Source organism: Epinephelus fuscoguttatus, linkage group LG5, assembly GCF_011397635.1.
Source record: "Epinephelus fuscoguttatus linkage group LG5, E.fuscoguttatus.final_Chr_v1".
Taxonomy (NCBI): Eukaryota; Metazoa; Chordata; class Actinopteri; order Perciformes; family Serranidae; genus Epinephelus; species Epinephelus fuscoguttatus.
In genome coordinates, this window is record NC_064756.1 from 20,025,039 (window position 1) to 20,052,100 (window position 27,062).

General features: G+C 41.2%; 1 protein-coding gene across 1 annotated transcript; it reads left to right on the forward strand.

Moving 5' to 3' along the window:
* The first annotated feature begins 267 nt into the window (after positions 1–267).
* On the forward strand, positions 268–27,062 carry unc119a (unc-119 homolog a (C. elegans)). Its single transcript, XM_049577462.1, has 5 exons — positions 268–895; positions 21,290–21,403; positions 23,809–23,902; positions 25,799–25,971; positions 26,111–27,062. The coding sequence occupies exons 1-5, from the start codon at positions 772–774 to the stop codon at positions 26,221–26,223; spliced, it is 618 nt and encodes a 205-aa protein (XP_049433419.1). The 5' UTR covers positions 268–771; the 3' UTR covers positions 26,224–27,062.

Below are 27,062 nucleotides of genomic sequence, written 5' to 3' on the forward strand. Positions count from 1 at the left end.
ATAGTGTTTGGCTACAAGTAGTCCTCTGCCCCCATGTGGCCAAAAAAGAAGATCAATGTCAATAAAGCTTCAAAAAACCTGAACCAGGACACGTGCTGACACCTGACCTGTTGAGGTTCAGTGCTACAGAACCAAACCCCAGGAAGGTAGCCTATGTCATGTCAGCTGTATGCACAGTGTGAAGCTGTATTTACAAAGCAGAGGAAACAGTCGTCATAAACAGCTCTCTGAATGCTGATTAAGCACCCTTCTCTTTTCACACAGCGGTAACAGCACACCTCAACAAAATATCATTTCAAGATGTTATTCCTGACACCTGTGAACCTCTGCCTCACCGGATGTAGGAGCTCATCTCCGAGGTGAGAAGCGAGCATTGAGTAATCAGTTAGTGCTCCTAAAGCCCAGCCATGCACGCACTGGTGTATCAGCAGATGACGAGGCGCGCAGACTGTCAGCCACGCACCACTGGTCGGTTTAAAGCCACAGGATTTGGATTAAATAGCTTGTGAGAGAGCCGATGAGCCTTGAGCGCGGGAGGGGAGGGAGCTAAGGGCTGATTTTTATCTTTTACCGGATCGAGAAAGGGAGGGGGCACGGAGAATGAGTTATTCTTGTAGCAGCACAGAGCCTGTTTGCTGCACGGTGTATTAGCCAGCGCGCAACTAAAGGCTGCGACGCAAGTAAATCGGCCCCTGCGGCGACGACGCCGAGAGCAGCAGAAAGCCCCAGCTCCTGTCAGGTTACGCACCGAGCAGCCCTCTTCTGTCGGACATGAAAGTGCAGCAAGGCTGCAACTCATCAGACATGGGGATCCCGGTTAGAACTGAAGAAGAATTGCGCAGAAATACCGTAATAACGCCCGATGATGTGCTCGGGCTACAGAAGATCACCAAGAGTAAGTAACCTGCTCCTGTAATTGGCACGGTGGGGAGAGTAGTTACAGCCTTACAGTTAGAGGGGATTAGTGAGACCCATCTGCTGCTGCTTCCTTGTTTATTGTGTCTTTCTGTGTCCAAAATAACCTTCGTCCATTTATTGTTTTTATTGGCTGTCTGGAGGAAATACGCACAGATACCATGGACAGCGACAGTCTGAAAGGAGTCTCTCCATAGCTTTAAATAAGACTTTATAAACATGTCACTGATCAGTTACAGATTTAATCTCACCCAAGGACACTTACTACTTTAATTAATTTACTATTTTTGACATGACCTCACATGAAACAAGTTTCACAACAATAATACCAAGGTGTGAATGTAGGTGTTTGTTTCTCTGTATCTGAGTGTGTGGGCATTGTAAGAGAGAGAAGGTGACTGAATGTACTTCCTGGTGTGCCTCTCAAATCCTGCTGACAAAAAAAGAAAAAGGAACTGGCTCTTACTACATCCTCACCTCAAGACACCTGTGGCTCTGAGGTAACAGGTGGCCAGAGATGTGATCCACTGATTATAGCTCATCACAGACAGTAGTCAGGTGGAACAAGTACAGGAGGCAAATACTATCAGCCTCTTGTTTAACATGTTATGGAAGCTGTTACGATATTATGTCATGCAGGGTAGGATTTTAAAGGCGAGCAGCAGGCCTGGTTTCAAGTTCTCTATAATAGCAGAGTGAAGTCAGAGGAGTTTCACAAACTTGTAATATCATACTCTGTCACTGGATTACTTAATTTTCTATTGATGAAATGACTGCTGCCCAAGATGTTATTGTTTTAAAGGAGCATGCGACAGTTAATTTGTCCAAAGACAGAAATCTACTTTCCTGAGTCTGGTGATGAACATAGGATGTTGATCTAAGTGTTAGATCAACATGTAACAGGGTCAATTATACAGCAGTAATATGTGTAACAAAGACAAATGTACATTTGTTACATTAACTAATATAATATTGCAAAATTAGTTTCAGTTGTTATTACCTGACACGCTTAGGCCTCCATAGTCAATATGTGGAACATCTGATACTACTTTCTGTACCCCTGCATTCACCTTTGGGGATACCCCACCTATAAAGGGGTGTCTGTCTGTTGTACGCCATGGGAGAGGTAAGCAACACTACTCTCATAGTCATTTATGTGTTTTAAGATTGCTTAAGCTATATTTATAAGTTCTTTTTTCAGCCTAAACTTATTGTATAATACGGCAACATATTCCCGTGTCACTTAATTTGTGTAGGGGCTCGAGTTATATGGTCGTAATTGAGGGAGGATTTTGTTGTGGTCAGGAATAAATGGAGACAGCCTCCAAAGATATCCAGTCTGGGCCTCTTTATATCAACACAACGCAGATGACACTAGAGTCTAACAGTTACATAATTACTAGCTTTTCTCTGGAGCTTTCAACCTCATTTCATTGAACGTGAGCAGTGGCGCCCCCTAGAGGGACACCCTGATACAATTGCTGGCCACCCCACTGTGTCCGCCCCTGCCAAAAATAATTGGGGGGCTACATTACTGTCTTTAAAAGGCTGTGGTGCGGTCATTTTTTAAGCTAGCGTGAAGGTAGTGGTGTCTTGTGAAACTAGCTTGTCGGTAAGAGGGCTAAATAATGCTGTGTTCAGATGGGATCAGGGAGACGGTAGACGGCAAACAGGATATCATTTTAGAGAATGAGAGCGGAGTGCTGAAAATAGTTGAGGCTAGCAGAGAGCGCAGCGGTAGACAGCATTGTCGTTCAAAGTGAAAATATTTGTTCTGCCATCTGGATTTACAACCACGTTGCATAGCTCCTTCACACGAAGCAAAAACACAGGCAATCTGGACATTACTGGGAAAATGACATAAAATAATAAAACACAATTTATTGTATTTTATTTAATTATTTGTAAACAATACGGCATCACCATTGCAACATATTGTCATGCATGCTTTGTTTGACCATCCCACCATTCCGTTGGTCTGTTTGTTTGATTTTCCTTGTGCCGTCCAGAACCTGAAGCTACAAACTTAGGCTGAGTTTTGGTGAGGGAACAACTGGCATGGGCATTTTCAAAGGGATCCCCAACACTAACCCTTTCACCTCAAGATATCTGAATGAAAATGGGTTCTATTGATAAACACGAGTCTCCGCTAAACTCGAGAAGGCTTGTTCCCAGCCTATTTGGAGAACAATGAATCATCTAACAAATGTATATACAATTACATAACACATTAAAACATGATTGTTGTGGAGTGGAGTGTTAACTGTACTGGTATAACTCTATGCACATCAGATAATCAGTAACATTAACTGTAAAATAGCAAACCATTGACATAGATTTTAATTAGCCAATAGACTTCAACCGCACTACAGAACTCCTGAAATTCAGTTATGGTTTTTGGTTTTGGTGTGCCACCCCAAGATTTTCAGTGTCTCCATCTGGCCACCCCTATACAACAATTCTGGGGGTGCCACTGGATGGGAGCAGACCATCATTAGAGACAGTAAGAGGGGATTTGAAAGCTACCATCATGGACTTACATGGCGTGAAGAAAACCACCATCAGATCCCCAAATGTTGGTGAATATTTGCATTTTTATTGTCATCCTTAGTAACAGGATTAAAAATCTGCTTTTACTCTCGAATTGATTGCCTGGTTTTTTAATGAACTGACAACACAGGACAATTTTTTACTAGTTATTAATTTTTAAAAGGTAAATATGCATTCATTTTCATTGATTCATGTTTATAGCAGTGATCAACAGTGAAGTCGAAAGCAAAGCCCCTTAAACAACCCCCCTTCCCCCCAATTTTTTTTAACACCAACTCTTTGCTCTCACACCATCATATCTGTTTTCCTTTGGTGCCCCTTCAGCAGAAAAGCAATACCAGGGCTCTGTCAGTGCAATTATACCTAAATCACTCATGATGGTGCGGTAATCTCCACTCTCCACCGACATCTACGTAATCTGGATTATGTCAGGAGGGCTGTAATGCAGCATGCTGCAATGACGCGATACACCTCAGGTATTTAATGACCCAGGGGCTGAAGCGTCACTGACTTTGTTTACATTTTGGATATCAGATTAGACATGTAGTTGTTGTGTTCCCTAACCATTCATGTGCCAGCTTTACACAGCTGCAAATTGTAACAGAAAGATATCACATTGTTGACATATGTGATATTTCTTTTCATTTGAGCCACAGCTGAATGGTGTTTGGGTTTATGCAAATGAAGCAATGTTGAATCTCCTTCTTGTTCCCTGTTAAGTGATGAGAGCACAGAAATGTCTCTCCAAGGCCCAATCATTTTAAACGACAGACCACACCACAGGGAAAATCATAGTGTGTCGCACAATTCAGGCTATCATTTCTCTGCTGCAAGAGAAAGGAAATCGCGGTAGAAAAAGGAGGGAAGCAGAAAATGCCTCACCCTGCAGTGTAAATGACTTTTCCAGTTGTGCTTTTGGGAGGTAAATGCCACCATTTTGGGGCAGCCCAGCTCCAGTCTGTCACGGTGGTTCAGTGCTGATAAGCGAGGCACAGCGCCTCATTGTCACACAAGCGGCAGAGGAGAAGAAATATAATCCAGGCGGCAGAGAAGCGCTGCTGTGATATGAAAAATGGCACATTATCAGTTTACTGTTTACATGATGGATGATTTATGATATGCAGGCGGGCAGACATCAGCAGAAGTACTGCTGCTACAGAATGAATAAATCTTGTAGCATTGTAATAGCAAGAATTACAGAAATTACTCATGGACAGCAGAAGTGTGGTTTTATAATCAAGCCCTCTGCTGTTAAACTCTTTTATAAAATTGTTAAATCGTGTTCAGTGCATGTCTGAAATTGTTATTTACTTCTCCCACTTTGATCCACCATGTCTAATTCCATGTAAGTGCACTGCAGTGAGCAGTCAGAGCAAGAGCGTGAGGATTTCCTGTTGATAAAAAGTGTAAACATGCCTCTTACTGGAAACGCTCTTTAGTCTTTCAATTTGACGACAAGAGTATTTAAATGTGAACCCTGAATTTAAGAGATACACTCCTCAGTTGGGTCATAGCAGCCTCGGAGCTTCAGATCCTTGGCTGAACTCACTGTTAGCAGGGATTCAGACAGAAAACAACCCGATAGGACAATGAAATGCGATCCAGGAAGTCCAGTCTGGTAACAGGTTAATGCGTTTAAAGGTTTATCAAGACTGCACAATGGTTTATGATACTCACAGACAGGATTGTACAACAAGTTATCATGGTGCCAGAGCCGCATATTACCTGCAGTTAATCTGTGATATACATTTTAGCACAGAGCAAGGACTTTAAATGCAAGAGGAATGATTACAGCAGACAAAACATCATTCAATGAGCACCTGACTATTGTTTTAAAGGTACAGTGTGTAGGGTTTAGGGCCATCTATTGGCAAAAATGTTATAATGTTATATTTATTCAAGTTGTCATGTTTTTCTTGTCTTAGAATAAGCCACTCATGTATATACAAAAAGGGGGGAAGGGGAGATAATGAGGATGATGTGCAGCAAAGCCAGGCCTAAGTCTACATGGGGCGAATGCTCCACCTGTTGAGTTAGAGGTCACCCTGAGAGCCGTTTATATCTACATACAGTGTGAGTCCTCTTCCATGGAGTCTGCCATGTTGTTCTACAGTAGCCTAGAGCACACAAACACACAAAACACTGACACTAGAGAGGGCCATTCGTGTTTTTGTGTTTTTGCTTCTTTTTGGCATCCCCTGTACTTTCAGTTCTGCGACCTCACCACTAGATGCCACCTCATACATACTATATCTTCAAGAGGGACTTCAAAAAATATTATGCAAGAATTTATATTTCAGTCAGAAACACTTTAGTCAAAGAAAACTTTATTTCCACCGGCGGTATGGCTCTGTATTGGGGCCCCTCTGCCTTTCCTCGGACCTACGCAGAAAGCCTCTTCCACGCGCCTATGTGGAAAGCATAAGGCGGAGAGGGCACACTTCTCGCCCTGAATGAGATTCGCCAATTGGTTGCATAGAAAGGAATCATGTGATCCATCAGCTGACTCCCTTCCATCAATCAGCTGCTCCATCAGTTGATTGGGCTGTTTGAGATCAGCTGATGTAGCTGGGATGTGAGCTGAGCTTGACATCGTGTCCTGCCTGAACTAACGCAGTGCTCAATTTTTGCAATTTTGGTGCCTGTACTGATTAGGACTAGTGCACCACTGTGGTAAACAACAGTAAAAAAAATAGTGATTTGTGTCACCTCAACAGGAAAACAAGGACTATCCGACAGCCAAGTGTACATTTGCATTTGTTGACAAGCTGGAATATTTAAAACGGGAACTGTCCATTGGTCCGACAGCCCATTGTTCCGACCATATTAAACCCATTGTTCCGAAGTCCCGTTGTTCCGAAATCATCATGATGCCCTGTGGTTAAGGTCTGGTTAGGTTTAGGCACAAAACCACTTGGTTAGGGTCAGGAAAAGATCATGGTGTGGGTTAAAATGAAAAAGAAAGTGACAAACACATAAGCCGTGAGCCTGCTTCGCCTCAAACCTTTCCCAGCTGGCCCAGAGCCGGTCGCGGCGCACCATCAAGGCAGAAATACGCCCGCCGGGAGCCGTTCAGCACCGTGGAGAGCTCCCCACACAACCCGGACCCCAGAGTTAATAACAGGAGGTCATGGTGTTTCACTCTCTTCTCTCTATGACAATTGTATCTGAACCAGTAGCCTACTTTTGTTGCGTTTGCTGATCCTCTATGGTACACAAATACAGTATAGCCTAGTATAATCACATATCAGAACAACGGGACGTCGGACTAACGGGATGTCGGACCAATGGGCCATTGGACCAATGACATGGACCCATTTAAAACCGGCAAATACGATGCCAGAAGCAATAAACTATTACAAGTTTGTGTACTATCTAAAAGATGTTAAAGCTGTTATTTTAAGGTCAAGAAGTTGCATACTGTTGCTTTAATGTCAAAGAAAAAAAAGCTCCCAACTGCAGATGGAGGGGTAGAGAGGACGATAAGGGTTGAGCTGTCGCAGCAAAAGTGAAAATCGTGTTGAGTGGCCACACAAAGGTTGGGTGAAGGGCCTGCTGTTGTAAGGCTCAGTCACACCAAGACAACATCAAGGAAATGGTGGCAATGAAAGTGTACTGTTGCGTCGCCTTATGTCGCCTGTGTCTCGGCCAAAAAATTGCACTTGAACCCACCATTAAGACTACACCCAACGGCTAACTAGCACGTACATTCTGCACCTGTGTGAAAGGAAATAACTCTCAATAGCAGGCAGCAGGAGTGCGTCCTAGGACACATTGAAGTTGGCCAGTTAGCTCATTACCAACACAACTCAATGCTGAAAAAAACAAAAGGATGTTTACCCCACCCGCATAAACAATAACAGTCAATTACAACCGAAATTATGTTGTGATGGGATATAGGACCTCGACCACACGAGAGCCTTTGTTGCACTGCAGGTATGTTCGCCTCAAAGAATCTGCATCGGTGTGTCATTTTGCCTCATCAAAATGATTTACTCAGAACGGCCTGGCTCCTTTTACACTAATGGGTGATCAATTATTTGGTTTTAATAAGTCTGGGACACAGAGCAGTGCTTTATCTACGTCGGGCGGGATTTCCACTCTGTGATGTCTGCCAACACAATGGATGCAGCTTTAATTAAAATTGATTGGTGCAGCCGGTTCTTAATCTCCCATGCACAGCTGTCACAAGGTTACTCTTTCAGAGTGATTTGACATGGAGAGAGACGGCTTGTTGCATCCACATCAGTAATCAGTGCAATCTCATGAACTGCCTTTTACTTGCGCTTGATCTTACTCTTTGAACCAGGCAGTTGTTGCCACACTCAGAGTCTTATTCACTCAATATTACAAATGTTATCACGCTGAAGGTGGGTTATGTAAGATCGTACTGTACTATGGAGTTTAAAAGAGTAATAGATCAATACCAATAACTCAGTGATCACTGGCTGGTGCTGATATTTATGGCTAAAGCCCTTTGTTAAAGTCCCACACATACATCTCTGTGTATTTCCATTTCAAAGACCCTCTATGTACCAATAAGAGGCCTCGTCACTGCTGGAGGAGAGATGCCGATGGTCAATAGAAATCAGACACACAGGCCAAAAAACAGAGTGCAGGCAGCACGTATCTCTCCACAGTCCAGTGTTCCCATGGTTCCCAGATCGAGGATTATATACCTCTCACATCACATGAGTGGATTTTCAGTGGCTTGCAAATGACAACCACAGTGTGTCAACAAACAGGCATCCCATAAGCATGTAATTATGATCCAAGCTTAACATTGTTGAAAATTGTCTCCTGCTTTAAGATGCCCAACCTTTTCCGCTTGTGGCCTCACAAAGTAAAGCAACAGATACTTGTGACCCATCCTCACTATGTTCTATATGTCTGTGAGTCACGACCAGATCAACTCAAGAGTGATGTGTTTCCCTGTTTTATGGGAAGAACATTTTAGGCCCTACAAGAGACAAGCTCATACAGTCATTGATAAAACAGCAATGGCGCGTCCAAACATGCTCCACACACTCATATATTGGATTCATGTATGACTACGGTAGTTTAGACAGTGAATGCCCCACCTTCTCTGGATAGGATGAGGTCTAAATCAGATTAAATGGGGATGATCCTGAACAGGACGCAGCCAGGCTCGTTCTTTATTTTTGCCGTTTTTGCTTTGGAACTGGGAACCCACACTTAACATTCAGTATAACATGTATTAATCTTACAGGGTAGCCAGTAGACTTACACAAGGAACCTTTGCTCTCATCATTTCTTAAAGTAGACATCAATTTAAAGTGGCAGTTTCAAAGATCTCAGTCTTGGTTGATTTGGCAACACCTGTGCATATTGGTGGTAACAGCAAACGCACTTCACAGAGTTCTGGGCAGCAAAGCAAACTACTGTCATTTTATTTAAGCAGTAAGGCATTAACTGGCCGTAGTCTGTGAATGGTGGTGCAACCATGATCTGATTTCATGCTGCACTTGAGTGTGTGGACACCAGGGCACAGATAGCAAGTTGAAGGTGTGCAGCCTGTCTCCTGCAGCTCTTCATGTAACATCTCACTGTGGCAGCTCCCTCTTGTTTCCATTGCTCCCTGCAGGATTTCAAACTAATCTTCAGTCAAAAAAATATAGAAAATGACCATTATCTTGTTAAGTAGATGCATTTTAATAACAGATAGTGGTAAGTGCTGGGCTCACTGACAAACACAGTGCATTTCCTAGTTGTACTTCAAAATAAAGGTCATGTTTCGACAGTTAAATGCTTTTAACGTGAAGATGCAGCAGTTGGAAATGTTCGGTTTGCATTAGCAGTAACTTAATACAGTATTTTTTTTCCCGAATGCCACCCTTGACACCCAGTTCATAACTGGACTGCTAATATATATGAGGATTGCAATACTTTCAGCAGTCGGTCATATGATGGCGAACTCATTCGGCCTTATTCTGCCTCATTCGGCGATACATTGTGACTGAGCTGATATTTATTTACATGAAAATAAATTAGACTATTACTTTGAATATTTACCTTAACTATTTTGGGCTCTCAGCTGTGCACAAAGCGAAAAAAAAAGGGGACTGAAATGTTGTAGTTGCTTCCAATACCTTGTTGCTCAATAATGGCTTGAATCACACACTCACATTGTTTGCAGGGTGACTTTTGCATGTGATTCCTCTAGAAGAAAGTATTTAATTGACAAGTGATACACCATTTTACTGTATTATTACAGAATTGGAGCGTTGCTAATTTGAATTAAACTTCACAGAACTTCCTGAACACAAATTGTCACTGTCAGCGAGGCTTTTTCTCTTCGTAGATTATGCAGATAGAGAAGACGGAGAAAAACAGACAAATCATTAGTTTCCCTCTAAGTTCCTTTTGTGACAGAGTGGTCAGTGTGTGTGTGTGTGTGTGTGTGCATGCTGGAGACAAAGGTTAGATCATATTCTGCAATTAAGCGGTGTCATGTGGTTCACTAGAAGAAAAGAAACTTATTAGTGAGTGAGCTACTGATACATTCACACATGGTGTGTGCTGCACAGTGTGAATGTTCCAAGTTGAAACCATAGTCTGATGATTGCAAAACCTCTCAGTCCTTGACTGCTTTTAAATACTGTATATTTTAGCCCAAATCTTCCCCAGCTGAGCTGTGGAAAACAGGTCTTTCTATTTACAGTTTTATGAGTGATTTCACACACGTGATTTTTCCAATTAAACATAATCACACCCTTTGGACAAAAAAAGTATTAAAGACCCCGGCTAAGTTTAGTATTTTTCAATCTGGGCCCTATTTTCTTATGTTTTTGTGTCTAAGTGACTAATAGGAACAACAGTTTTTGAAATTGGTCCAGTAATGTGCAGGACTGCTGCTGAAACAGGCTGCAGTGTAACCATTCAGGGCATGTTTGCACCATCAATTACATCCACTAACAGTGCTTCTTTTTGCCACTGACAGGCTCAGATTGTTCATCTAACAGTCTGACAACATTATGGAAAGGAGACTCTACAGAGACAGACCTTTTTGTTAGAGTCATTTTTGTTTAACCAGCAACAGCAACAGTGCTTCTTTTTGCCACTGACAGGCTCAGGTTATTATTTGAAGCGTGTACAAACTTAAGGAGCAGATCCCTACAGAGATAGTCCTTTTTGTTTTTCCACAAATAGCCTCGAAATTGGCACTGCCAGACCCACCAGACTCAGTTTAAATAAACAGTAATTTTATCATCATAAAACACAATTGAAAGTCAACAGAAACAAAATAAAACTCCCAAAACTATCCTGATTTGTTTTTCCACTGTTCCAATAATTACCAACTCTGGTTTCAATGAAATAAACCCTTAATTCACCCAGTGTAATGTGAAAAGATGTTGATCTATACACACTAAAATTAGTGTCAGTTTAAATGGAGTCTTGTGGATTTGGCAGTGCCAATTTCAGGGTTGTTTGTGGTCAAACAAAAGGGACTATCTCTGTAGGGATCTGCTTCTTAAGTTCTCATTCACTTCAAATATTAATCTGAGCCTGTCAGTGGCAAAAACAAGCAGGTATATTGGACGTAAATGGCTTTACAGATTTACAGAATACAGTAATGCCAGATGAGAAGACTGACGCCAGGCTAGTTGGGTTATTCAATTATTTAGTTTCTTGCTGAAAGTTAGATTAGATGATCTCATCTCTGATATGCTAAATATGAAGCTACAGAGGGTTAGTTTGGATTGACACGAAGACTGAAAACATGAAAGCTAACATAATCGGCCTATGAGCACCTCCAAGGCTCGCTAGTGTCTCGTTTGTCACACAGAGCCAGGCTAGATGTTTCCTCATGTTTCCAGTCTTTAAAAAAAAGTTTCGTGCCTGTAGCTTCATATCGACTGTACAGACATGAGAGTGGTTCTCAGTAAGGAAGACAGTAAGCATATCCCAAAACGTCAAACCATGCCCTTTTTTTCATCTTTGGGGTTCAGTGAGTTTAGATCATTATATTATGTTTGTCCTCATAAAATCCTCTCACAGAAGAATTATTTTTTTCCACTCAGGCGATGCAGGCCGGAGAAAGATAAGAGGAAAGAATCTCATCTGCATTCAGCTGCTCAGAATGCAACCTCTCTGCGAACCTCAGCGTTTGCCAGTTTGCCTACAGGTGCTGTTAACCGAGACATGAAACAGCTTGCCATGCACAGGTGCACTGTACATCACAGTGTGAACACCAAGGTGTAATGCTAATGTCACTAACTGCCTCTGGCTATGGATTATTTTAACGTGAAGACAAGTAAATATGTCTGCGTTGTTCTTCCTCATGTTCTGGGATTAATTCAACACGCAGTCTCCGCATTGATCAGAGACCACAGGGTCAAATGGAAAGAAAAAGGCATGTGAAGTCAATCCCTGTGTCTGAAAGTCTGTAACTCCGGGCTAATCTTGGGGATTAAGGAGCTATAAGTGGCAGCTCGCTTGCTCTTTATGAATGCCACTTTAGTGTCAGACAGGCTCTGTGTATCTGAACACAGGAACACAGCATGACTCAAGACTTGGTGCTAAATTTACTCGCTTTAGAGGGGCTGCTGCCAGAGGGATCTTTTCAAGACTGTATCGACTTCGTACTCAAGTAGAGTGAACATTATTATGTTTAACAAGAATCTGCTGTCAGTCTTTGGGTCTATGACTAATGTGTGTTAACATGGATGAGACTGACTGTTAGAAACCACACAGTAAAATCCTTCGTCAGGCTAAAGATACATGGAAATCACGTTAAGATAAATGTAGAAATACCAGCATGTAATTATGGCAGATCACCTATTCTGGGAGTTAATGATATGATTAAAGCATATTGTAATCTGTCATGTCACATTGTTATTGAAGCCAGTGTTGACACGCACCCTCTTAATATTCTGCATCAGATCTGCACATCCTGATCCCTCCCTGTGCTTCAAGCTAGCGAAATCAGGCAAAAGGAGGCCCTCTGTCTATAGGAGGAGGCCTCAGACATATACCTCCATCAGACGTGAAACGTTTCATTTGCATACCACTGATGCCTAACCTGAGATACTCCGCTTTGATTCGCTGCTGCACCTTGTTGTTGCGGAGCAGCCAGGTGGATGAGGGGAAGGAAAAAGACAGGCTAATCGAGCTGGCACACTATCAGAAGGAGCGTTGCTAGGTGACAGTGTTGAAGGAAGTGAAGTGGAGCACTTCATGTGTGTGTGTGTGTGTGTGTGTGTGTGTGGATGAAAGACAAGGAAAAAAGAAAGTACTGAGGTATGAAAATGTTTACTGGTATCATGGTTTACGAGACAAGGTGATTCATGCAGTAGGTAGATAGTAACTAACTGATTTGTTTTGCAGGAAGTTTTATTTTCATTTTAATAGCTTGACTTTGCACAGACGCACAGTTATGGCAGGGCTAATTTCTTTCCAACACTATTATGTCCTATGAAAAGAACACAGTATTGTTTTACTACATCACTAGGGCCACTTGCACTGAAGCCATAAACTACAAAATAATGAACGTAGCCCCTGTGATGTCACCAATTAGTTTGTGGAATCAAATTTTGAAGCCTTGAGTTTGGCATTTTGGTCAGGGCCATCTTGTTTTTTTGTTGTTGTTTTTAGCCAAAAGTGACCACATTTAGAACCAAACTTATTGAACACTTGAACATACATCAGCATGATAAGAACCTAAAATGACAGAAACCATTTTTGGGAAACATTTTTTTGATGTGCTTTGACTGTTTAATTTGGCTCATGTCCCAGCCGACAACAGGGAGGGCGCAGGGTTTATGACTTCTACTGCAGCCAGCCACAAGGGGGAGAGTGAGATGTTTGGTCTTCACTTTTGGTCTTCACTTTTTGGGGAGTTGCCATACAACTTTGTATACAGTCTATGTGCCAGACTAGTTCATGGTTTAGCTAAGCTAAGCTAACTGACTACCGGCTGTAGCCCTATATCGAAAGAACAGACAGGGAGTTCACTATGGTGATTTTTCACACAAGTGAAAAGTTTCCATAGTAAGTTTTTATCATCTGACATTTGTTTTAGAAAGACATGCATACTATTTTGTTGTTAAACTGTACTGTGAACATCTTTGATCCTTTATGCCTTTTTTTTAAGAGTTATGTAATTTAATTACTTTCACAGACCGTGTGTAAAGCACTGATCATTGAATCTATTCCAGCGATATGTTTTCAGAAACCACTTTGAAATCTCTCTACACTCTGACAAATGAGAACATTTTGCCCCAAATAAGAAATGTATCATGTAACGATCCTAAATATTCCCAAATGCAAGCCCAGACATCTGCTATAGCTGTGAAACAAGGCCGTGGTTCATCATAAAAAAGACAAATTGCAGCCTATAAAGGAGGCTACATTCATCATAATCAAGATGTCTTCCTCAATTAAACACTATCCTCGTTCTCTGTATCCTCAGCTCATTTTCTCCATGTTTCCTCTCTGTCTCTCACAAACTGAAAATGACTCTCATCGTTCGGTGTGTGTCATTTGTTCCTTTTCTCTCCCCTCGGCTCACACTTTATTTTGTTGTTACTAAGCAGTGAGTATTTGAAAAGATTTTTATTACTACTCCTACAAACCTCTAAAATACAGTACAGTCAGTCGTCATCATTTAAGCTGCTCCATGTGCATAGACTATGAAATCAAAGCGGTGCAGTCTAAAGTTGGTAATGTGCTCTGGGTTTAATGCGATTGTGGGAGTGAAATGGTTATGTGTGAATACTTGCACTGGACTGGGTGAAAGTGATTTCACCGGCTGAGCTATCAGATGAAATGCTCCATCTGTCTTTTTCAGCACATTCTGGCAAGTCGCCATCTCTGATTCACAAAATGCATCTATCGGTCATCTGCCCACAAAGAGAGCTGCTCTGTGACAGCTACACGAGATGCATTCAGAGTGCTCCGCCAACAGATTTTCAAATAAGTGACATTTTTGTCAGAAATGATAAATTTAGTGGATGACACATAGTTTACCCTTCAGAAAGCTCCTTTTCTTACTTAACTATGCATTGAGGGAACAGGAAAATGTGTCACCTTTACTGATATATTGTAAGTGTAGTTTGGGTTTGAACGTTAGTGCCTTCAAGAACAAGATAAAACAACAACATTTTTCATATTATGGTGAGGACAGATTGTTTGTTCATTCAGCAAACAGACATATATGTTCAGGAAAACTGTGTCAGGTAATTCTGTTGCAGTCTTTACGATGAGAACCAGACAATTTTGATCTATTTGGTAATTTCAATTAATAAAATCCTGCAGATTTTATGGGCATTTAATTAATCCTATTACTTAAGTCTTTATTAATCACATTATAGTAAAAACATTGATATTGAAAGACCACACAACAAAATGGAATATGTTATATTTGTTTTTAATCACCCATTACGATTGTTATCAGCCCATTAAGTTGTCATTATCAGTTGTCATCATTTCGCTATAACGCATCAGACGGTGCAGAATACCAATGGGCCAGAAGGTGCATATCAATGTTGTGAAATGGCCACAGTTTCATCAGGTTTCAGTTTCACTTTTGCCACAACCAAGTGGCTAGGTTTAGGAAATGACCGGGGTCTGGGTTAAATATGTACATTGTTATGTAAGTTGAGTACATTATGTTGACTTTTGGTTTCACATGGGACACAAACACTGGTCTCCTGGGTGAAAGTCCTGTGTTTGTTTGACCCATCTACCCCCCTGACCCCTGTACGCAACCTGGTCTCACACCCAACTCGTCAGCTGTCATTTTTTTGTGGGCAGCTGTCGGATGGCAAGTCCAGTTGCCTACGATATAGCACTCATGATTACTACGACTTGGATAACTGAGAATATACACCGACATGTTGCCAATCAATATGGGAAGAATGGGAGGCAGGTGATCAAAGAAACCACAGACTTTCACCCAGGAGATCACCATTTGTGTCCTTCTGTGAACCAAAAGTCAGTTAAGTTATTTTGAAGAACATACTCTGCTAGAAGGTGTAGTATACTGTGCCAGTAAAGTATGTCACATGATGTTGCATTACGTTGTTTAACGCATTTATTTTAAGCCAAACAATGTTCTTTTTCTCAACCTAGCCACCTGCTTTTGTTGCCTAAATAAAGAAGTAAACCATAAGGTTTTTTACCTACGCTATTTTAAAAAGACTGTATGCACTTAAAAAGCTAAATGTACATTTCCTGTAAAAAACAGCAGTCTATTTTGAAAGACACAAAGTTTGGAATAAGTGTCAATTGTTACACTGTCCCTGAGCATTAAAAAACGACACTGGAGGGATACCTGAAGTGTCATAGTTTGATGTGTAGGGCCACTGAACAAGCCTCTGTATAGGACAAGTTGGGAGTGAGAATATATTGCCATACGCAGATTGTCTTAATACTACATCAACTGCTTTCCTTCTTTGTTCCCATCATAATTACTACATCCACTAGAGATTGCCAGCTAACAATAAACGTAAATGTAGGAGGCAGAGTAGGGCCATACTACCTCAAATCTATGCTTCAGTGAGAACTGATAACAGCCATTTGTTTGGCTGAGAACGGCTTTCTGAACCTACTTGTAGGTGTAGCAGGCCCCTTCTAACCCATTCAATCAAGTGGTGATAACAAGTCCCAGTTCACAATATCAATAGTATAACACAGAGACAAACATTAATATAACAATATAACATTAATTACAGAAAATGCCATTTATATGATATATTTTGGAATGAAAAAGTGTACATTTACTCACTCATTTACTGTCATTTTAAATAGGAGCAGTGCAAAAGTATTTCTGGGTATGTATCATATTGTACATGTATGTATTCTTATCATGAGAAGCTCAACAGGTGAACAGTGTCACTGAATGTTGATTGCACAGTATTATACAACAGTATTTGGTCCAGTTTATGATTGTTTAACGCTTGTCCTCTAGTTTTGAATTTATCTCAAACTCTCTATAATGATTAGTTTCAGGCAATGCTGTGTGCAAGCACTCTATAAATAGTGTGTGAAAGTGTTTCCTTGCTGTTGCTTTAAAGAAACACAATCCCAGACTAACAGTAGGCTTATAGTAATATTCTCAGAGCAGATAAGCGCCTCACATCAAATGAATTGGCACTAGAGGGCACTGCATCAAACAGCAGCTCTCTAACCCTCTTACTGCAGTCTGGGAGGCAATATAAAGAGACTTTGCGTTTTGTAGCCAGAGCAGCTTTACATGGCAGTGTCTTCACCAGTCTTGTGATGTTTACCATGGAAACACTCCACTTGCATCTACAGTATGTTAACAGGAAATTATCACCAGAGATGAACCCTGTGCACTCTGCAATGCATGTGCAGGGAGATACAGCAGCTGCAACTGTATACATACTATATATATGCACATATATATATATATATATATATATTCATTCCGCACACATGCATGCATATTGTATATACAGTACAGTGCTTAATGACAACATCCTTCTCATCAGTATGTATTCAATTCACGATCAGTCTACAGTTAATGCTGAATTTAGTTCTTGACATGACATTACACACGGTTGTTAATTATAACTAGGGATATTCAGTTATTCTAGATATTATTGGGGGATCAGCACATCAAAGTTAATGTAGTATTTGATTATATGAGTCAAGAGGATTACATAGTGGTCTTCATTTTGATATAAAAGTAATACATAAGAGGGTTTAAATTTTTCCAGTCTTTTAGTTCTGTGCCTCGTGTAGTTGTAAAACCCCTCTTGAATACTATAACATAGAATTCATAAAAACATTACTGATTTGTAGAGACATGACTTACGATGATGGTGACGATTTATAAAAGGAGAGAAATGTGACATTTCGACACTGCTGTAAGGGCTAAAAAAATGGGCTTAAAGATGAAATCTGCACATTTATGTAATTATCCAGCCATGATCCATCTTATCCATTGATAAGATTTTATTATACGCCATATCAACTCATTCTTACTACCAACTAACTTGTGAAATACAGATGCCTGGTCAGTCACCCAACATGTCGAATTATGACGCTCTAGCTAACCCTCCTACCTGGAGCACATGACCATACAAAGAAATCTGGCACACTACAATGTCATAGGCAACTTATAAACTAGAATTACTGCCCCATGGTTGTATGCCTTCGTGCACCAGCCAAGCTCTCTTACATCCATGTCTGTAAAAACATGTCAGTTTTGGATGCTCAGGATTGGTGTGTCACTTTACGCTCAGTACATGTATTGCGTCTTTTCAAAATAAACTTTCGTTTTTACAGGAAATGCACAGCTTTAGCTTGTTAAATGCATACAGTCTGTTTTCAAAATAAAGTTAAAAAACCTATTTCTTCAGGTTTAGTCAACAAAAGCATGTGGTTAGTTTTAGAAAAATACATCGTCATTTGGCTCAAAATAAGTATGATACTAATGCAATGTCATGTGACATACCACACTAGCCTTGTATGCTAGACATACTAGCACTCTGCTTTGTTAGTAAAATAACTAGATTGAATTTTGGTTTCACACTGGACACAAACAGTGGGTCTCCAGCATTTGTTTGACACATCCATTTCCCCTCCTGGCCACCACATGTGGGCTTCTGTCTCATAATAGGCTTATTATGGCAGTTGCTCGGAGCATCAAGAAATGTTGCCATAACTGCTAACAGATGCCTTGGTGCTTAAGTATGGAGTGAGGAGTGAGACCAGGTTGGCCTTCAATATATATTTGCATTTAGTCAATGGCATTTTGTCAACATCGACTAACAATCACTGTGAGATGTCATAATTTAAAGACACTAGATATTATGTCGTCTTTTCTGTGGTGTCAATGTCAGAAATTTGCAGATGTTTGCGTTAATTAATGAGGAGAGCTGCATAGTCATAGTGTCACATGGAATCAGTGACACTGGTGTCCAAAACATGCTGTCCACTGTATTAAACAATAAGCTCTAAATAGTCCTGCCTCACAAGAGAGACATTTTTAGACAAGGTGTCAGGTATGGTGTACTGTACTCTATGAAAAGGTCTATAAATATCTCAGAGCAGGTGGCTAAAGCCTGTGTGGCCCATCTGCTGTCTAAACCTCCGAAACAGTACAGGAAGCAGCAGTGTAAGTTTTTTATATGCACAGACACATATGCACAAATCCACAGTCCATTTCATGTGTGTGTTTATCTTATTCCGACCTGCATCGTTGCCCCTCACTGTGTTTTTAAATGTGTTAAAGTCGTCAGTGAGAAAGACCCTTCAACCCTTATGCAACATAGACTACTAATAATAGCTGTCCCTGCCATAACCCTAATGAGATAGTAGGGGTGCGTGTGTGTGTGTGTGTGTGTGTGTGTGTGTGTGTGTGTGTGTGTGTGTGTGTGTGTGTTTCTCGACCAGCCGGTCCATGTGATGGTAAAACACAATAAGCCTCTTAGGTCTAATCCAGCCCCATTGGGAGGGGAGTGTCTCACACATGTTCACACACACGCACACGCACACACACACACACACACACACACACACACACACACAGTGTAAGCATGACCAGATCTGTCATCCTGCTCAGGGTACTTGGGTTTCTGTCTTCCAGTGGGCTTGTGTTCAGTCAACTTGACGATCCCGATGTTCAATATAAATAAAAACCTGTTAGAGAAAAGTAATAATGACTGTGAATGCAAAATCAAAATACAATGTGACATCAGCAATATTACAATAAGGAGGAGTGTGTGTTATGTCTGTTGATGTTAAATTATTTCTATGGTGTAAATATAAAACTATACATGGGACTTGTATGCCTATCAAGATTAAAGATTTAAAGGGCACATTTGCAACCTGGAGAACCTTTCCCATGTTTTTGTGCCTTAGTGATCAATGGGAACAACATTTTTTGAATTTAGTATTGAGAAAGAGGGCTGCAGCCTGCAGTGGTGAAACAGGTTGCAATGTAACCACATGATGCATGTGCGCTCCGTCAATTTATGTCCATTCAGAAGTGTTTGTTTTTGTCACTGACAGGCTCACCTTATTATTTTAAGTGTATGACAATACTATGGAAAGGATCCCTACAGAGATAAACCTTTTTTTAAGAGAAAGATCCTTTTTGTCTAACCAGAAAAATCCCCAAAATCACCATCGCCAAACTCACCAGCCTGCATTTAAATAAACAGTAATTTTAGCATGCATACAGTCAGCATATTTTAATGTCTAACTGGGTGAATTAAGGGTTTAATTTCAACCAGTCCAGAGCTGGTGTGTGCTGGTACAATGGACAGACAAACCTTAACAGTTGTTGAGAGTTTTATTTTGTTTCTCTCCCACTCTGAATGAAGTGTGTTTAACAATGATAAAATTACAGTTTCTTCAAATGGAGTTTGGTGAGTTTGACAATAGTGATTTTGAAGCTGTTTGTAGTTAAACAAAAAGGATCTCACTTTAAAAAAAAACAAAACAAAAAAAACTTTAACCTCCATAGCGATACTTTTCATAAGTTGTTAGACACTTTTAATATAATCTGAGCCTGCCAGTGGCTAAATGAACCACGTTTAGTTGACGTAAAGTGATGTTGCACAATTGCCCTGAGTAGTTGCATTGCAGCCTGTATCATGGCTGCAGTGGTGACACTCAATATTGGACCAGTTTCAAAAATTGTTGTTTCTATTGATCACTCAGCTGTAAAAACATGGAAAGATAGGGTCCAGGTTGAAATATACCTACCTTACCCTTTAATGCTTTATTGTGATGTCAGTCTTCAACAAGTACTTCAAATTAAATGAATCAGCTTACATAAAACAAAACCCCAGGACACACATTAGAGGCATTAAACTAGAGATAAAACTATAAAAATGACCGTAGGCAAACACTAAAAACTTACTGCATAGTTACTATAGTTATATAAAAACTATTTGCTGCCCTGTTATTGTTATGTTATGTGCAAAAAATAAAGGACTTGAAAGAAATGTTCAAATCTAACCTCGAGTAAGAGGTTGAGAGAACAATCCAGGTTCACTGAGATCAGGCAGGAAGCAGGCTAACCAGTGAATGAATGAATAAATGAATGTTATTTCATTTAAATACATGCCATCGTTTTTCAGTCTTCTAAGAAGGAAGCACAGCAGAGACACAGAGTCACGCTGAGATACAGTGCACGCACACTGTTAGATGATGTAAACAGGTGTATTTATGTTCTTTTCTTCTTATTCAAATTGAAAATCTAAGGTTTGAAGGTGTCATATGTTGAACAGACTGTGAAGCAAATTCACAACTAATAATTCTGGGCGACATAAATTAAACTTACTTGAGTTAGCTTGTCAGCTTGTCTGTCTTGTTTGTGCTGACCGATGTAACAAATTACCAAAATGTAATTCACACACACAAGAGAGAGATTTAGACCGATGCTTTGTTCATTTTACTGCATGGGTTGCATGCACCGTATAAATTGGCTCCACAAACACAAAACCTGTCGCATAGGGTGTGTACTTATTGTTGGTGTCATATCTTGGCATATACAAGGATCTGATGTGTAAAAATAGCATCCCTGGCCTTATTGTGAGGTGACAGTGGTGAGCATCCAGCAACGACAGCAACAAAAGGTCAGGAGAATGTATTTAGCACAAAGCAGGTTTGTGAATGAGATCAGTTCAGACTTGCCCATAACAGCAGATGTGATGGTATCTTGGCAGAAAACTACAGAGGTGGCAGTTTCTCACTAATTGACAGGTTGCTGCCTGACATGAAAGGTTTGCGTCATTCATGGTGATGTCATGAAGAGATTAGAAACAGACTGTTTGTAGGATTTGGGTGAGAATGAACTCTAAAGTGTCTGTCTCTTCTTTTTCAGATTATCTTTGTTCTCCAGAAGAAAACGTCCACATGATCGACTTCACCAGGTTTAAGATCCGTGACATGGAGACGGGGACGGTCCTGTTTGAGATTACTAAACCTCCAACACCAGGTCAGCTCCGAACCTCAGAGACTAGATGACAGGTTATGAGACAGATCCACAAACTTCTGAATATATTATAAAGGCTGAATTAAATACCTCACTGACTGTAATGTCCTGTAAAGGGTATTTTACTTAAGTGTGGACTTGAGTCTTGACTTGGACTTCGAGTCACAAATGTGGTGACTACAGGGCCCTGATATTCCAAGTCGATGGTTGGCTATTGGTCAATGAACATCTGTCGCCCTAGTTTTTAATGTGTGTCCCACACCGTTGGCAATAGCTGGCCCTTGTTGGCTACTTTCGGCAAATTCAGCATGCCCCATGAGTGAAACCAATCAAGTTCAGTGCACAAGAAGAGAAACAGTAGTAAGAAAAATTTAGATTTTCTTTTTTTTGCCATTGAGCTCTTTAGCCAAAACAGTTCATAGTTGTTTGTGTCATTATTCGCCTGTATTCGCTGAACATATCAGGTTTCCAGTATTTGCTTGGGTTGTGCTAACTGGCAAACTAGCATTTTGAATGCGTCCTGTTGATCCTCTGATTTCCCTTTTTGAATGATGAATACAGACAGCCGCCCAACTGTTGGTATGGAGAGTTATTTCCTGTCACGCAGGCGCATAATGTACATGCTAGGTGGCCTTTCGCTATAGTCTCTGCATTGTGTTCAGGTGCAACTTTTTGGCCGAGACACTGCTACATAATGCGACACAACAGTTGCCACTAGTTCTTGATGTTGGTTTGGTGTGTCTAAGACCTTAGACTCGATTTAACAAAATCAAAAAAAGACTTGCAACTTGACTTGGACTTAAAGCCGCTACAAGGAACTTTTAACTGGATATGCAAAAGTCTCTCGTTTCTGCTGATGTCTGTGCGTGACCTACAACAGCAAATGAGACCATCAGTGTGAAGATAAGCTATTTCTATATAGTGTATATCCATACCTTTAGGAAACTCGCTTCCAGGACGAAACGATTTGCGGCACTCAGACGGCACACGTCATCCTACCTAGCTGCTTACATTTATATTGACTCCTATAAATAGTTACTATTCCTCCTCCTCGACCCGATGTCTGCGGGGAGTTAAAATAGCAGCAATCATCAGGTAAAAGTTCTGTGAAAGCACTGGACTCACCAACAGTCAGCCACGTCTCAGTCACACAGAGAAAATCCAATCCTCGGGAAGTCAGGAATCCTTCAGGATAAACTTTTTGTTCGCTAGCGATCTAGCATTTACCAGCCCAATCCTGGCAGGAGCCGGCGGGTCCACGGCGTTAGCTGTCCAGGGAGCCACACACAAAGGCCGCAGGTTGCGCAGATTCACCCCGTGCCAGCGGGGACGAGGAGAGCAGGGGCCGTGGGGCTGGAACACCTCATCCGGGCCGACGACAGGTACCAGCCAGGCATCAACAGGGTACAGCGAGTGCCGAGAAATAAAGAGGCAAGGCACCGCTCCATACTCAGTCCAAGAAGCCGTGGAAGTGGTCGCCAAATAGGCCTTCAGCCTTACCAGCCGACCGCTGTGTTTACCCCGGTGGCGGTGGCGCTTACGCCGGAGAGGTGGAGCTGGGGCGCGGCAGAGGTGAGCTGGGATCCCAGATAGGAGCGGGGGCAAAGTTTTCCCGTCTTCTTGTTGTTTCATTCATCCCCAAAACAAACACATGCGCGAGCCAGGTAAGCGTCTTTACAACAATACGCGCTAGAACTCATGGGAAATGTAGGCTTCATTCCAGCAAAACACTACCACTTTTGTCCACAGGGTCGCCAAAATCAACTCAAAATGAGAGTTCCTTGTAGGGACTTTAAACACCAATGATTCATGGCTTCACTTGGGACTTGAGCCTTTTGACTTGAAAATACTTGATACCTTCCCTCAAAACCAAAGACTGAAAAGTATGGTAGTTAAAAAGTGTGTCACAAATCACTGAATTTCCCTTCATTTCCTGAATCAGCTAACATTAATGCAATTCATTCCCAGGAAGTCGACAATTAATTCCCCTGATCATCTTTGTTTGAACCAATTCAACAGCCATTCGTCAAGTTCCAGGAGAGAACCATGAAGAACTAACATTTCTTTATTGAGCGCCAATTGGAAAAAATGATACCAAAGATAATCTGGTTTGAGTACAAACACTAGCATGCAGGTCAAAAATTACAGAGGGAGATGCAACACCTCTGAAAAACTTGTTTTAACAAATGAATACGAATTTTTTTAAAGCACTCATGATTTTTGTAAATGTAATATATTGTTACTCTGTTGTTAAAATGTTAAACGACTTTAGACCTCTGCTATTTTACTTGATAGATTTTATTGTTGTATATTTAAGGATACGTGAGTATAGGCAATATAATAATGGGTATTTTTCATTTCATATTGTGAGATGTAGTTCTGAACTCTCTGATATGTCTCCTCTTTAGCCGGAGGCAGAAAGCACTGTGACCCCAACGCTGGCCGTTTTGTCCGATACCAGTTCACCCCAGCCTTCCTGCAGTTGCGGCAGGTCGGAGCAACGTAAGTTAACATTCAGTGTTCTTTCGGAAACTGAGAGACAGAGAGAGAAAGAGAGACGTGTCCAAAAAAGCTGCATGATGCATTAATGTCCAGTACAACCCTGCTGTACTGACAGAGGACACATACCGCATGTGGGAGGCGTGTGGGCGTCAGTGTGGGACGGCAGGCTGATGATGATATGTGTGAACATACAGAGCAGCAGAGCCCACCTGCTGAGTCAGGCACCAAGTATCTGTCAGTGCTCCTGAGTGGTGTTCATCATCATCAGACTCCTACTCTGTGACTGACTGCAGATTTTAATCCAACCCAGTAACTGACTCAACCAGATACTAAAGGCAGAATGAGAGGGCTCAGTGTATCCTAGATATAATGTTTTATTCACCAAATAATGGTTGAGGTTTTATATTTTTATTTAGCATTGTACCTCAGAAAAGATAAGTGTTCTGTACGGTGAATTTAAAGGATGATTCTAGCCAAAGCAATTATGATGGGGGTGAAGGAAGATGTCAAGTAATGCAGTATAAAGAGCAACAAAACAACAAAACAAACACAGGACTTTTGCCAATTTGTACTGCAAACTGATTCGTTAAACACATGCAAAGACAAATGGGGTTAGGCACTGGCCTCAAACGACTGGGTCAGGACAGCCTGTTTGGCAGGGTAAAGGACCTGAACAGATCAGGTTTCCGGTACGCAAGTTTCTTTTGCCCTAGGATGGTGAAGGCATGACTTGCTCTAACCCCAAACAATATCATTCCTCTTGTCTAAACCCAACCAACAAAGTCAACAAGTTCGATCCAGAGTAGGGTGGGTCATGCCTTTGCTATCCTAGGAAAGGAAAATTTGCTTCTGGCACAGACCAGGTAGTGATAGATTTTCACCCAGGAGATGGTAACGTACTCAACTTGTGTCATGTACATACAGAACTTATGCATGCAATTCAAATTATGTAGGAAACATACTGATTTTAATCTGAACCATGAACTTTTTTTCTCAACGTAACCAAGTAGTTTGGGTGCCTAACTACGACTGTTAGTACACACATCTGTAAATGCACTTGTATGGCGCCTTTCTAGTCTACCCACCACTCAAAGCACTTTTCCACTACATTCACCCATTCACACTCACATTCACACAATGGTGGCCGAGGCTACCGTACATGGTGCCATCTACTACTCAGTAAGCATTCTCATGCACTCACACTGATGGAGCAGCCATCAGGAGCAATTTGGGGATCAGTATCTTGCCCAAGGATACTTCGACATGCAGACGATGACCCGCTCTACCTCTAAGCCAGAGCTGGCGTGTTGCGCCAACCCTGTGCCATGTCACTGGTACTCTCCAACAATCATATATGTGTTTTGGGAAACCTTTTCTGTCATTTAAGTATGAGAACATCATATTGGACAGGAAGTAGACATCTGTGAGATCACCAAAATAACTTTGAATCCACAACCTGCTCCCGTGCGCACTCACAGCTCTTCTGCTTAATATTGAATTTCAGTATTTTACCTCCAAATTAAGTGTTAAGATCATCTGGATCAACTGCTGTCTTATTTACTGTTACAAAGCAGTTCAGACTAGGACCCAAAAGCAGACCAACAGACAGTCTGAGTTTCTAACAAAAAGCGAGCTTTAATATAGCTGAATGAAAACATCCAGATACAGCAGGCAGGGAAGACTCTGGGAACAGGGAAGGACTAACGAGACATGTGTGACAGAAAACAGGCGGGAAAACACACAAAGACAGGAAGTAAAACCAGACATGACACATGAGGAGAGAATCTACAAAATAAAACAGGAAGCAGATTAACCATGAATGAATAACATGGAACAAGAAACACAAACAGAAATCTTCCAGGTTGGTGAATTAATTTCCTCTCTATGTTTCTGCAGAGTGGAGTTCACAGTGGGAGACACACCCATCAACAACTTCCGCATGATTGAGAGACACTACTTTCGTGATCAGCTGCTGAAGAGCTTTGATTTCGAGTTTGGCTTCTGCATGCCCAGCAGCAAGAACACGTGCGAGCACATCTATGAGTTCCCCGCGCTGTCCGAGGATATCAGTGAGTGTCACACACAATAAGCCAACACACACGTGGTGACTGCAAGAGACAAACACACCCATGCAGAGGTGCTTTATGAGATCTAGCAGGATATAATGATGCAGAATAGTGAGTGTTGTGATTCTCTTTTCTCTCTCAGTGCGCGAGATGATCCTGCACCCTTACGAGACACAGTCTGACAGCTTCTACTTTGTGGACAACAAGCTGGTGATGCACAACAAGGCAGACTATTCCTACAGTGGGGGGCCATAGGAAGACCGCCCTCCACCCTTTACTCCTCCCTGTTCTAGACATTTTCCATGTACCACTTCAGGACCAGAAGCAGATGAACTAACGGACAGTTCACTGGCATTAAACGCTCTTGACTCACTCCTGTTAACTCCATAAATTTCCATTCAGGTATTCAGCTGCCAGACCAATAGATTTCTCCCTTTGCCTCTTTGCAGGAACATCGAATTCTGCCAGTTTTATCATCACTTTGCATCAGTGTGTGTGAGCGAGTGTGTGGGCAGCAAACACATGCAGTGTCTGTACATACTGTTGATTTCAGTCTGTATATGTGGGTTCCACTTGATCATCAGGAAGATTCATTTACATTTTGTGCGTTTTGATAGCTATTAATAGAAGAGAAAATGGCGACAGTGAGTCAGAAACACACCATGAGACAACGAGAGGAATGAAGTTACCCTAAAAAAAGTTTAATAATAATAACTAATCCATTCAGATGCACATTTATAGTTTGTATAGGAAGCTCATTACATTCTAACTCCTGAGGTTTCTTAAATTTCTAGTAGCACATGTCTGAATGATCCATTTTGTCATCGTTCGTTTGAATGACAAACAGAAATGTGTACTTTGTCTATTTAAATGTGTCATTTGTCGTATGTTTCCATGTAGTACTACTACTTCAGGAGTATTTTTTAAATGAATAGCTAGCCACTTTGAAGTGTCAGAAAACCTTCATTAGCCAAAAGTCAGATACCAATTTTGATATCCAGTACGTTCTCTGTAGTACTGAACACTGTGTATACTTTAATTATGATAAATGTTTTAAGTATAAAATTAAAAAGTGTGTAAAGTTTTGACAGCGG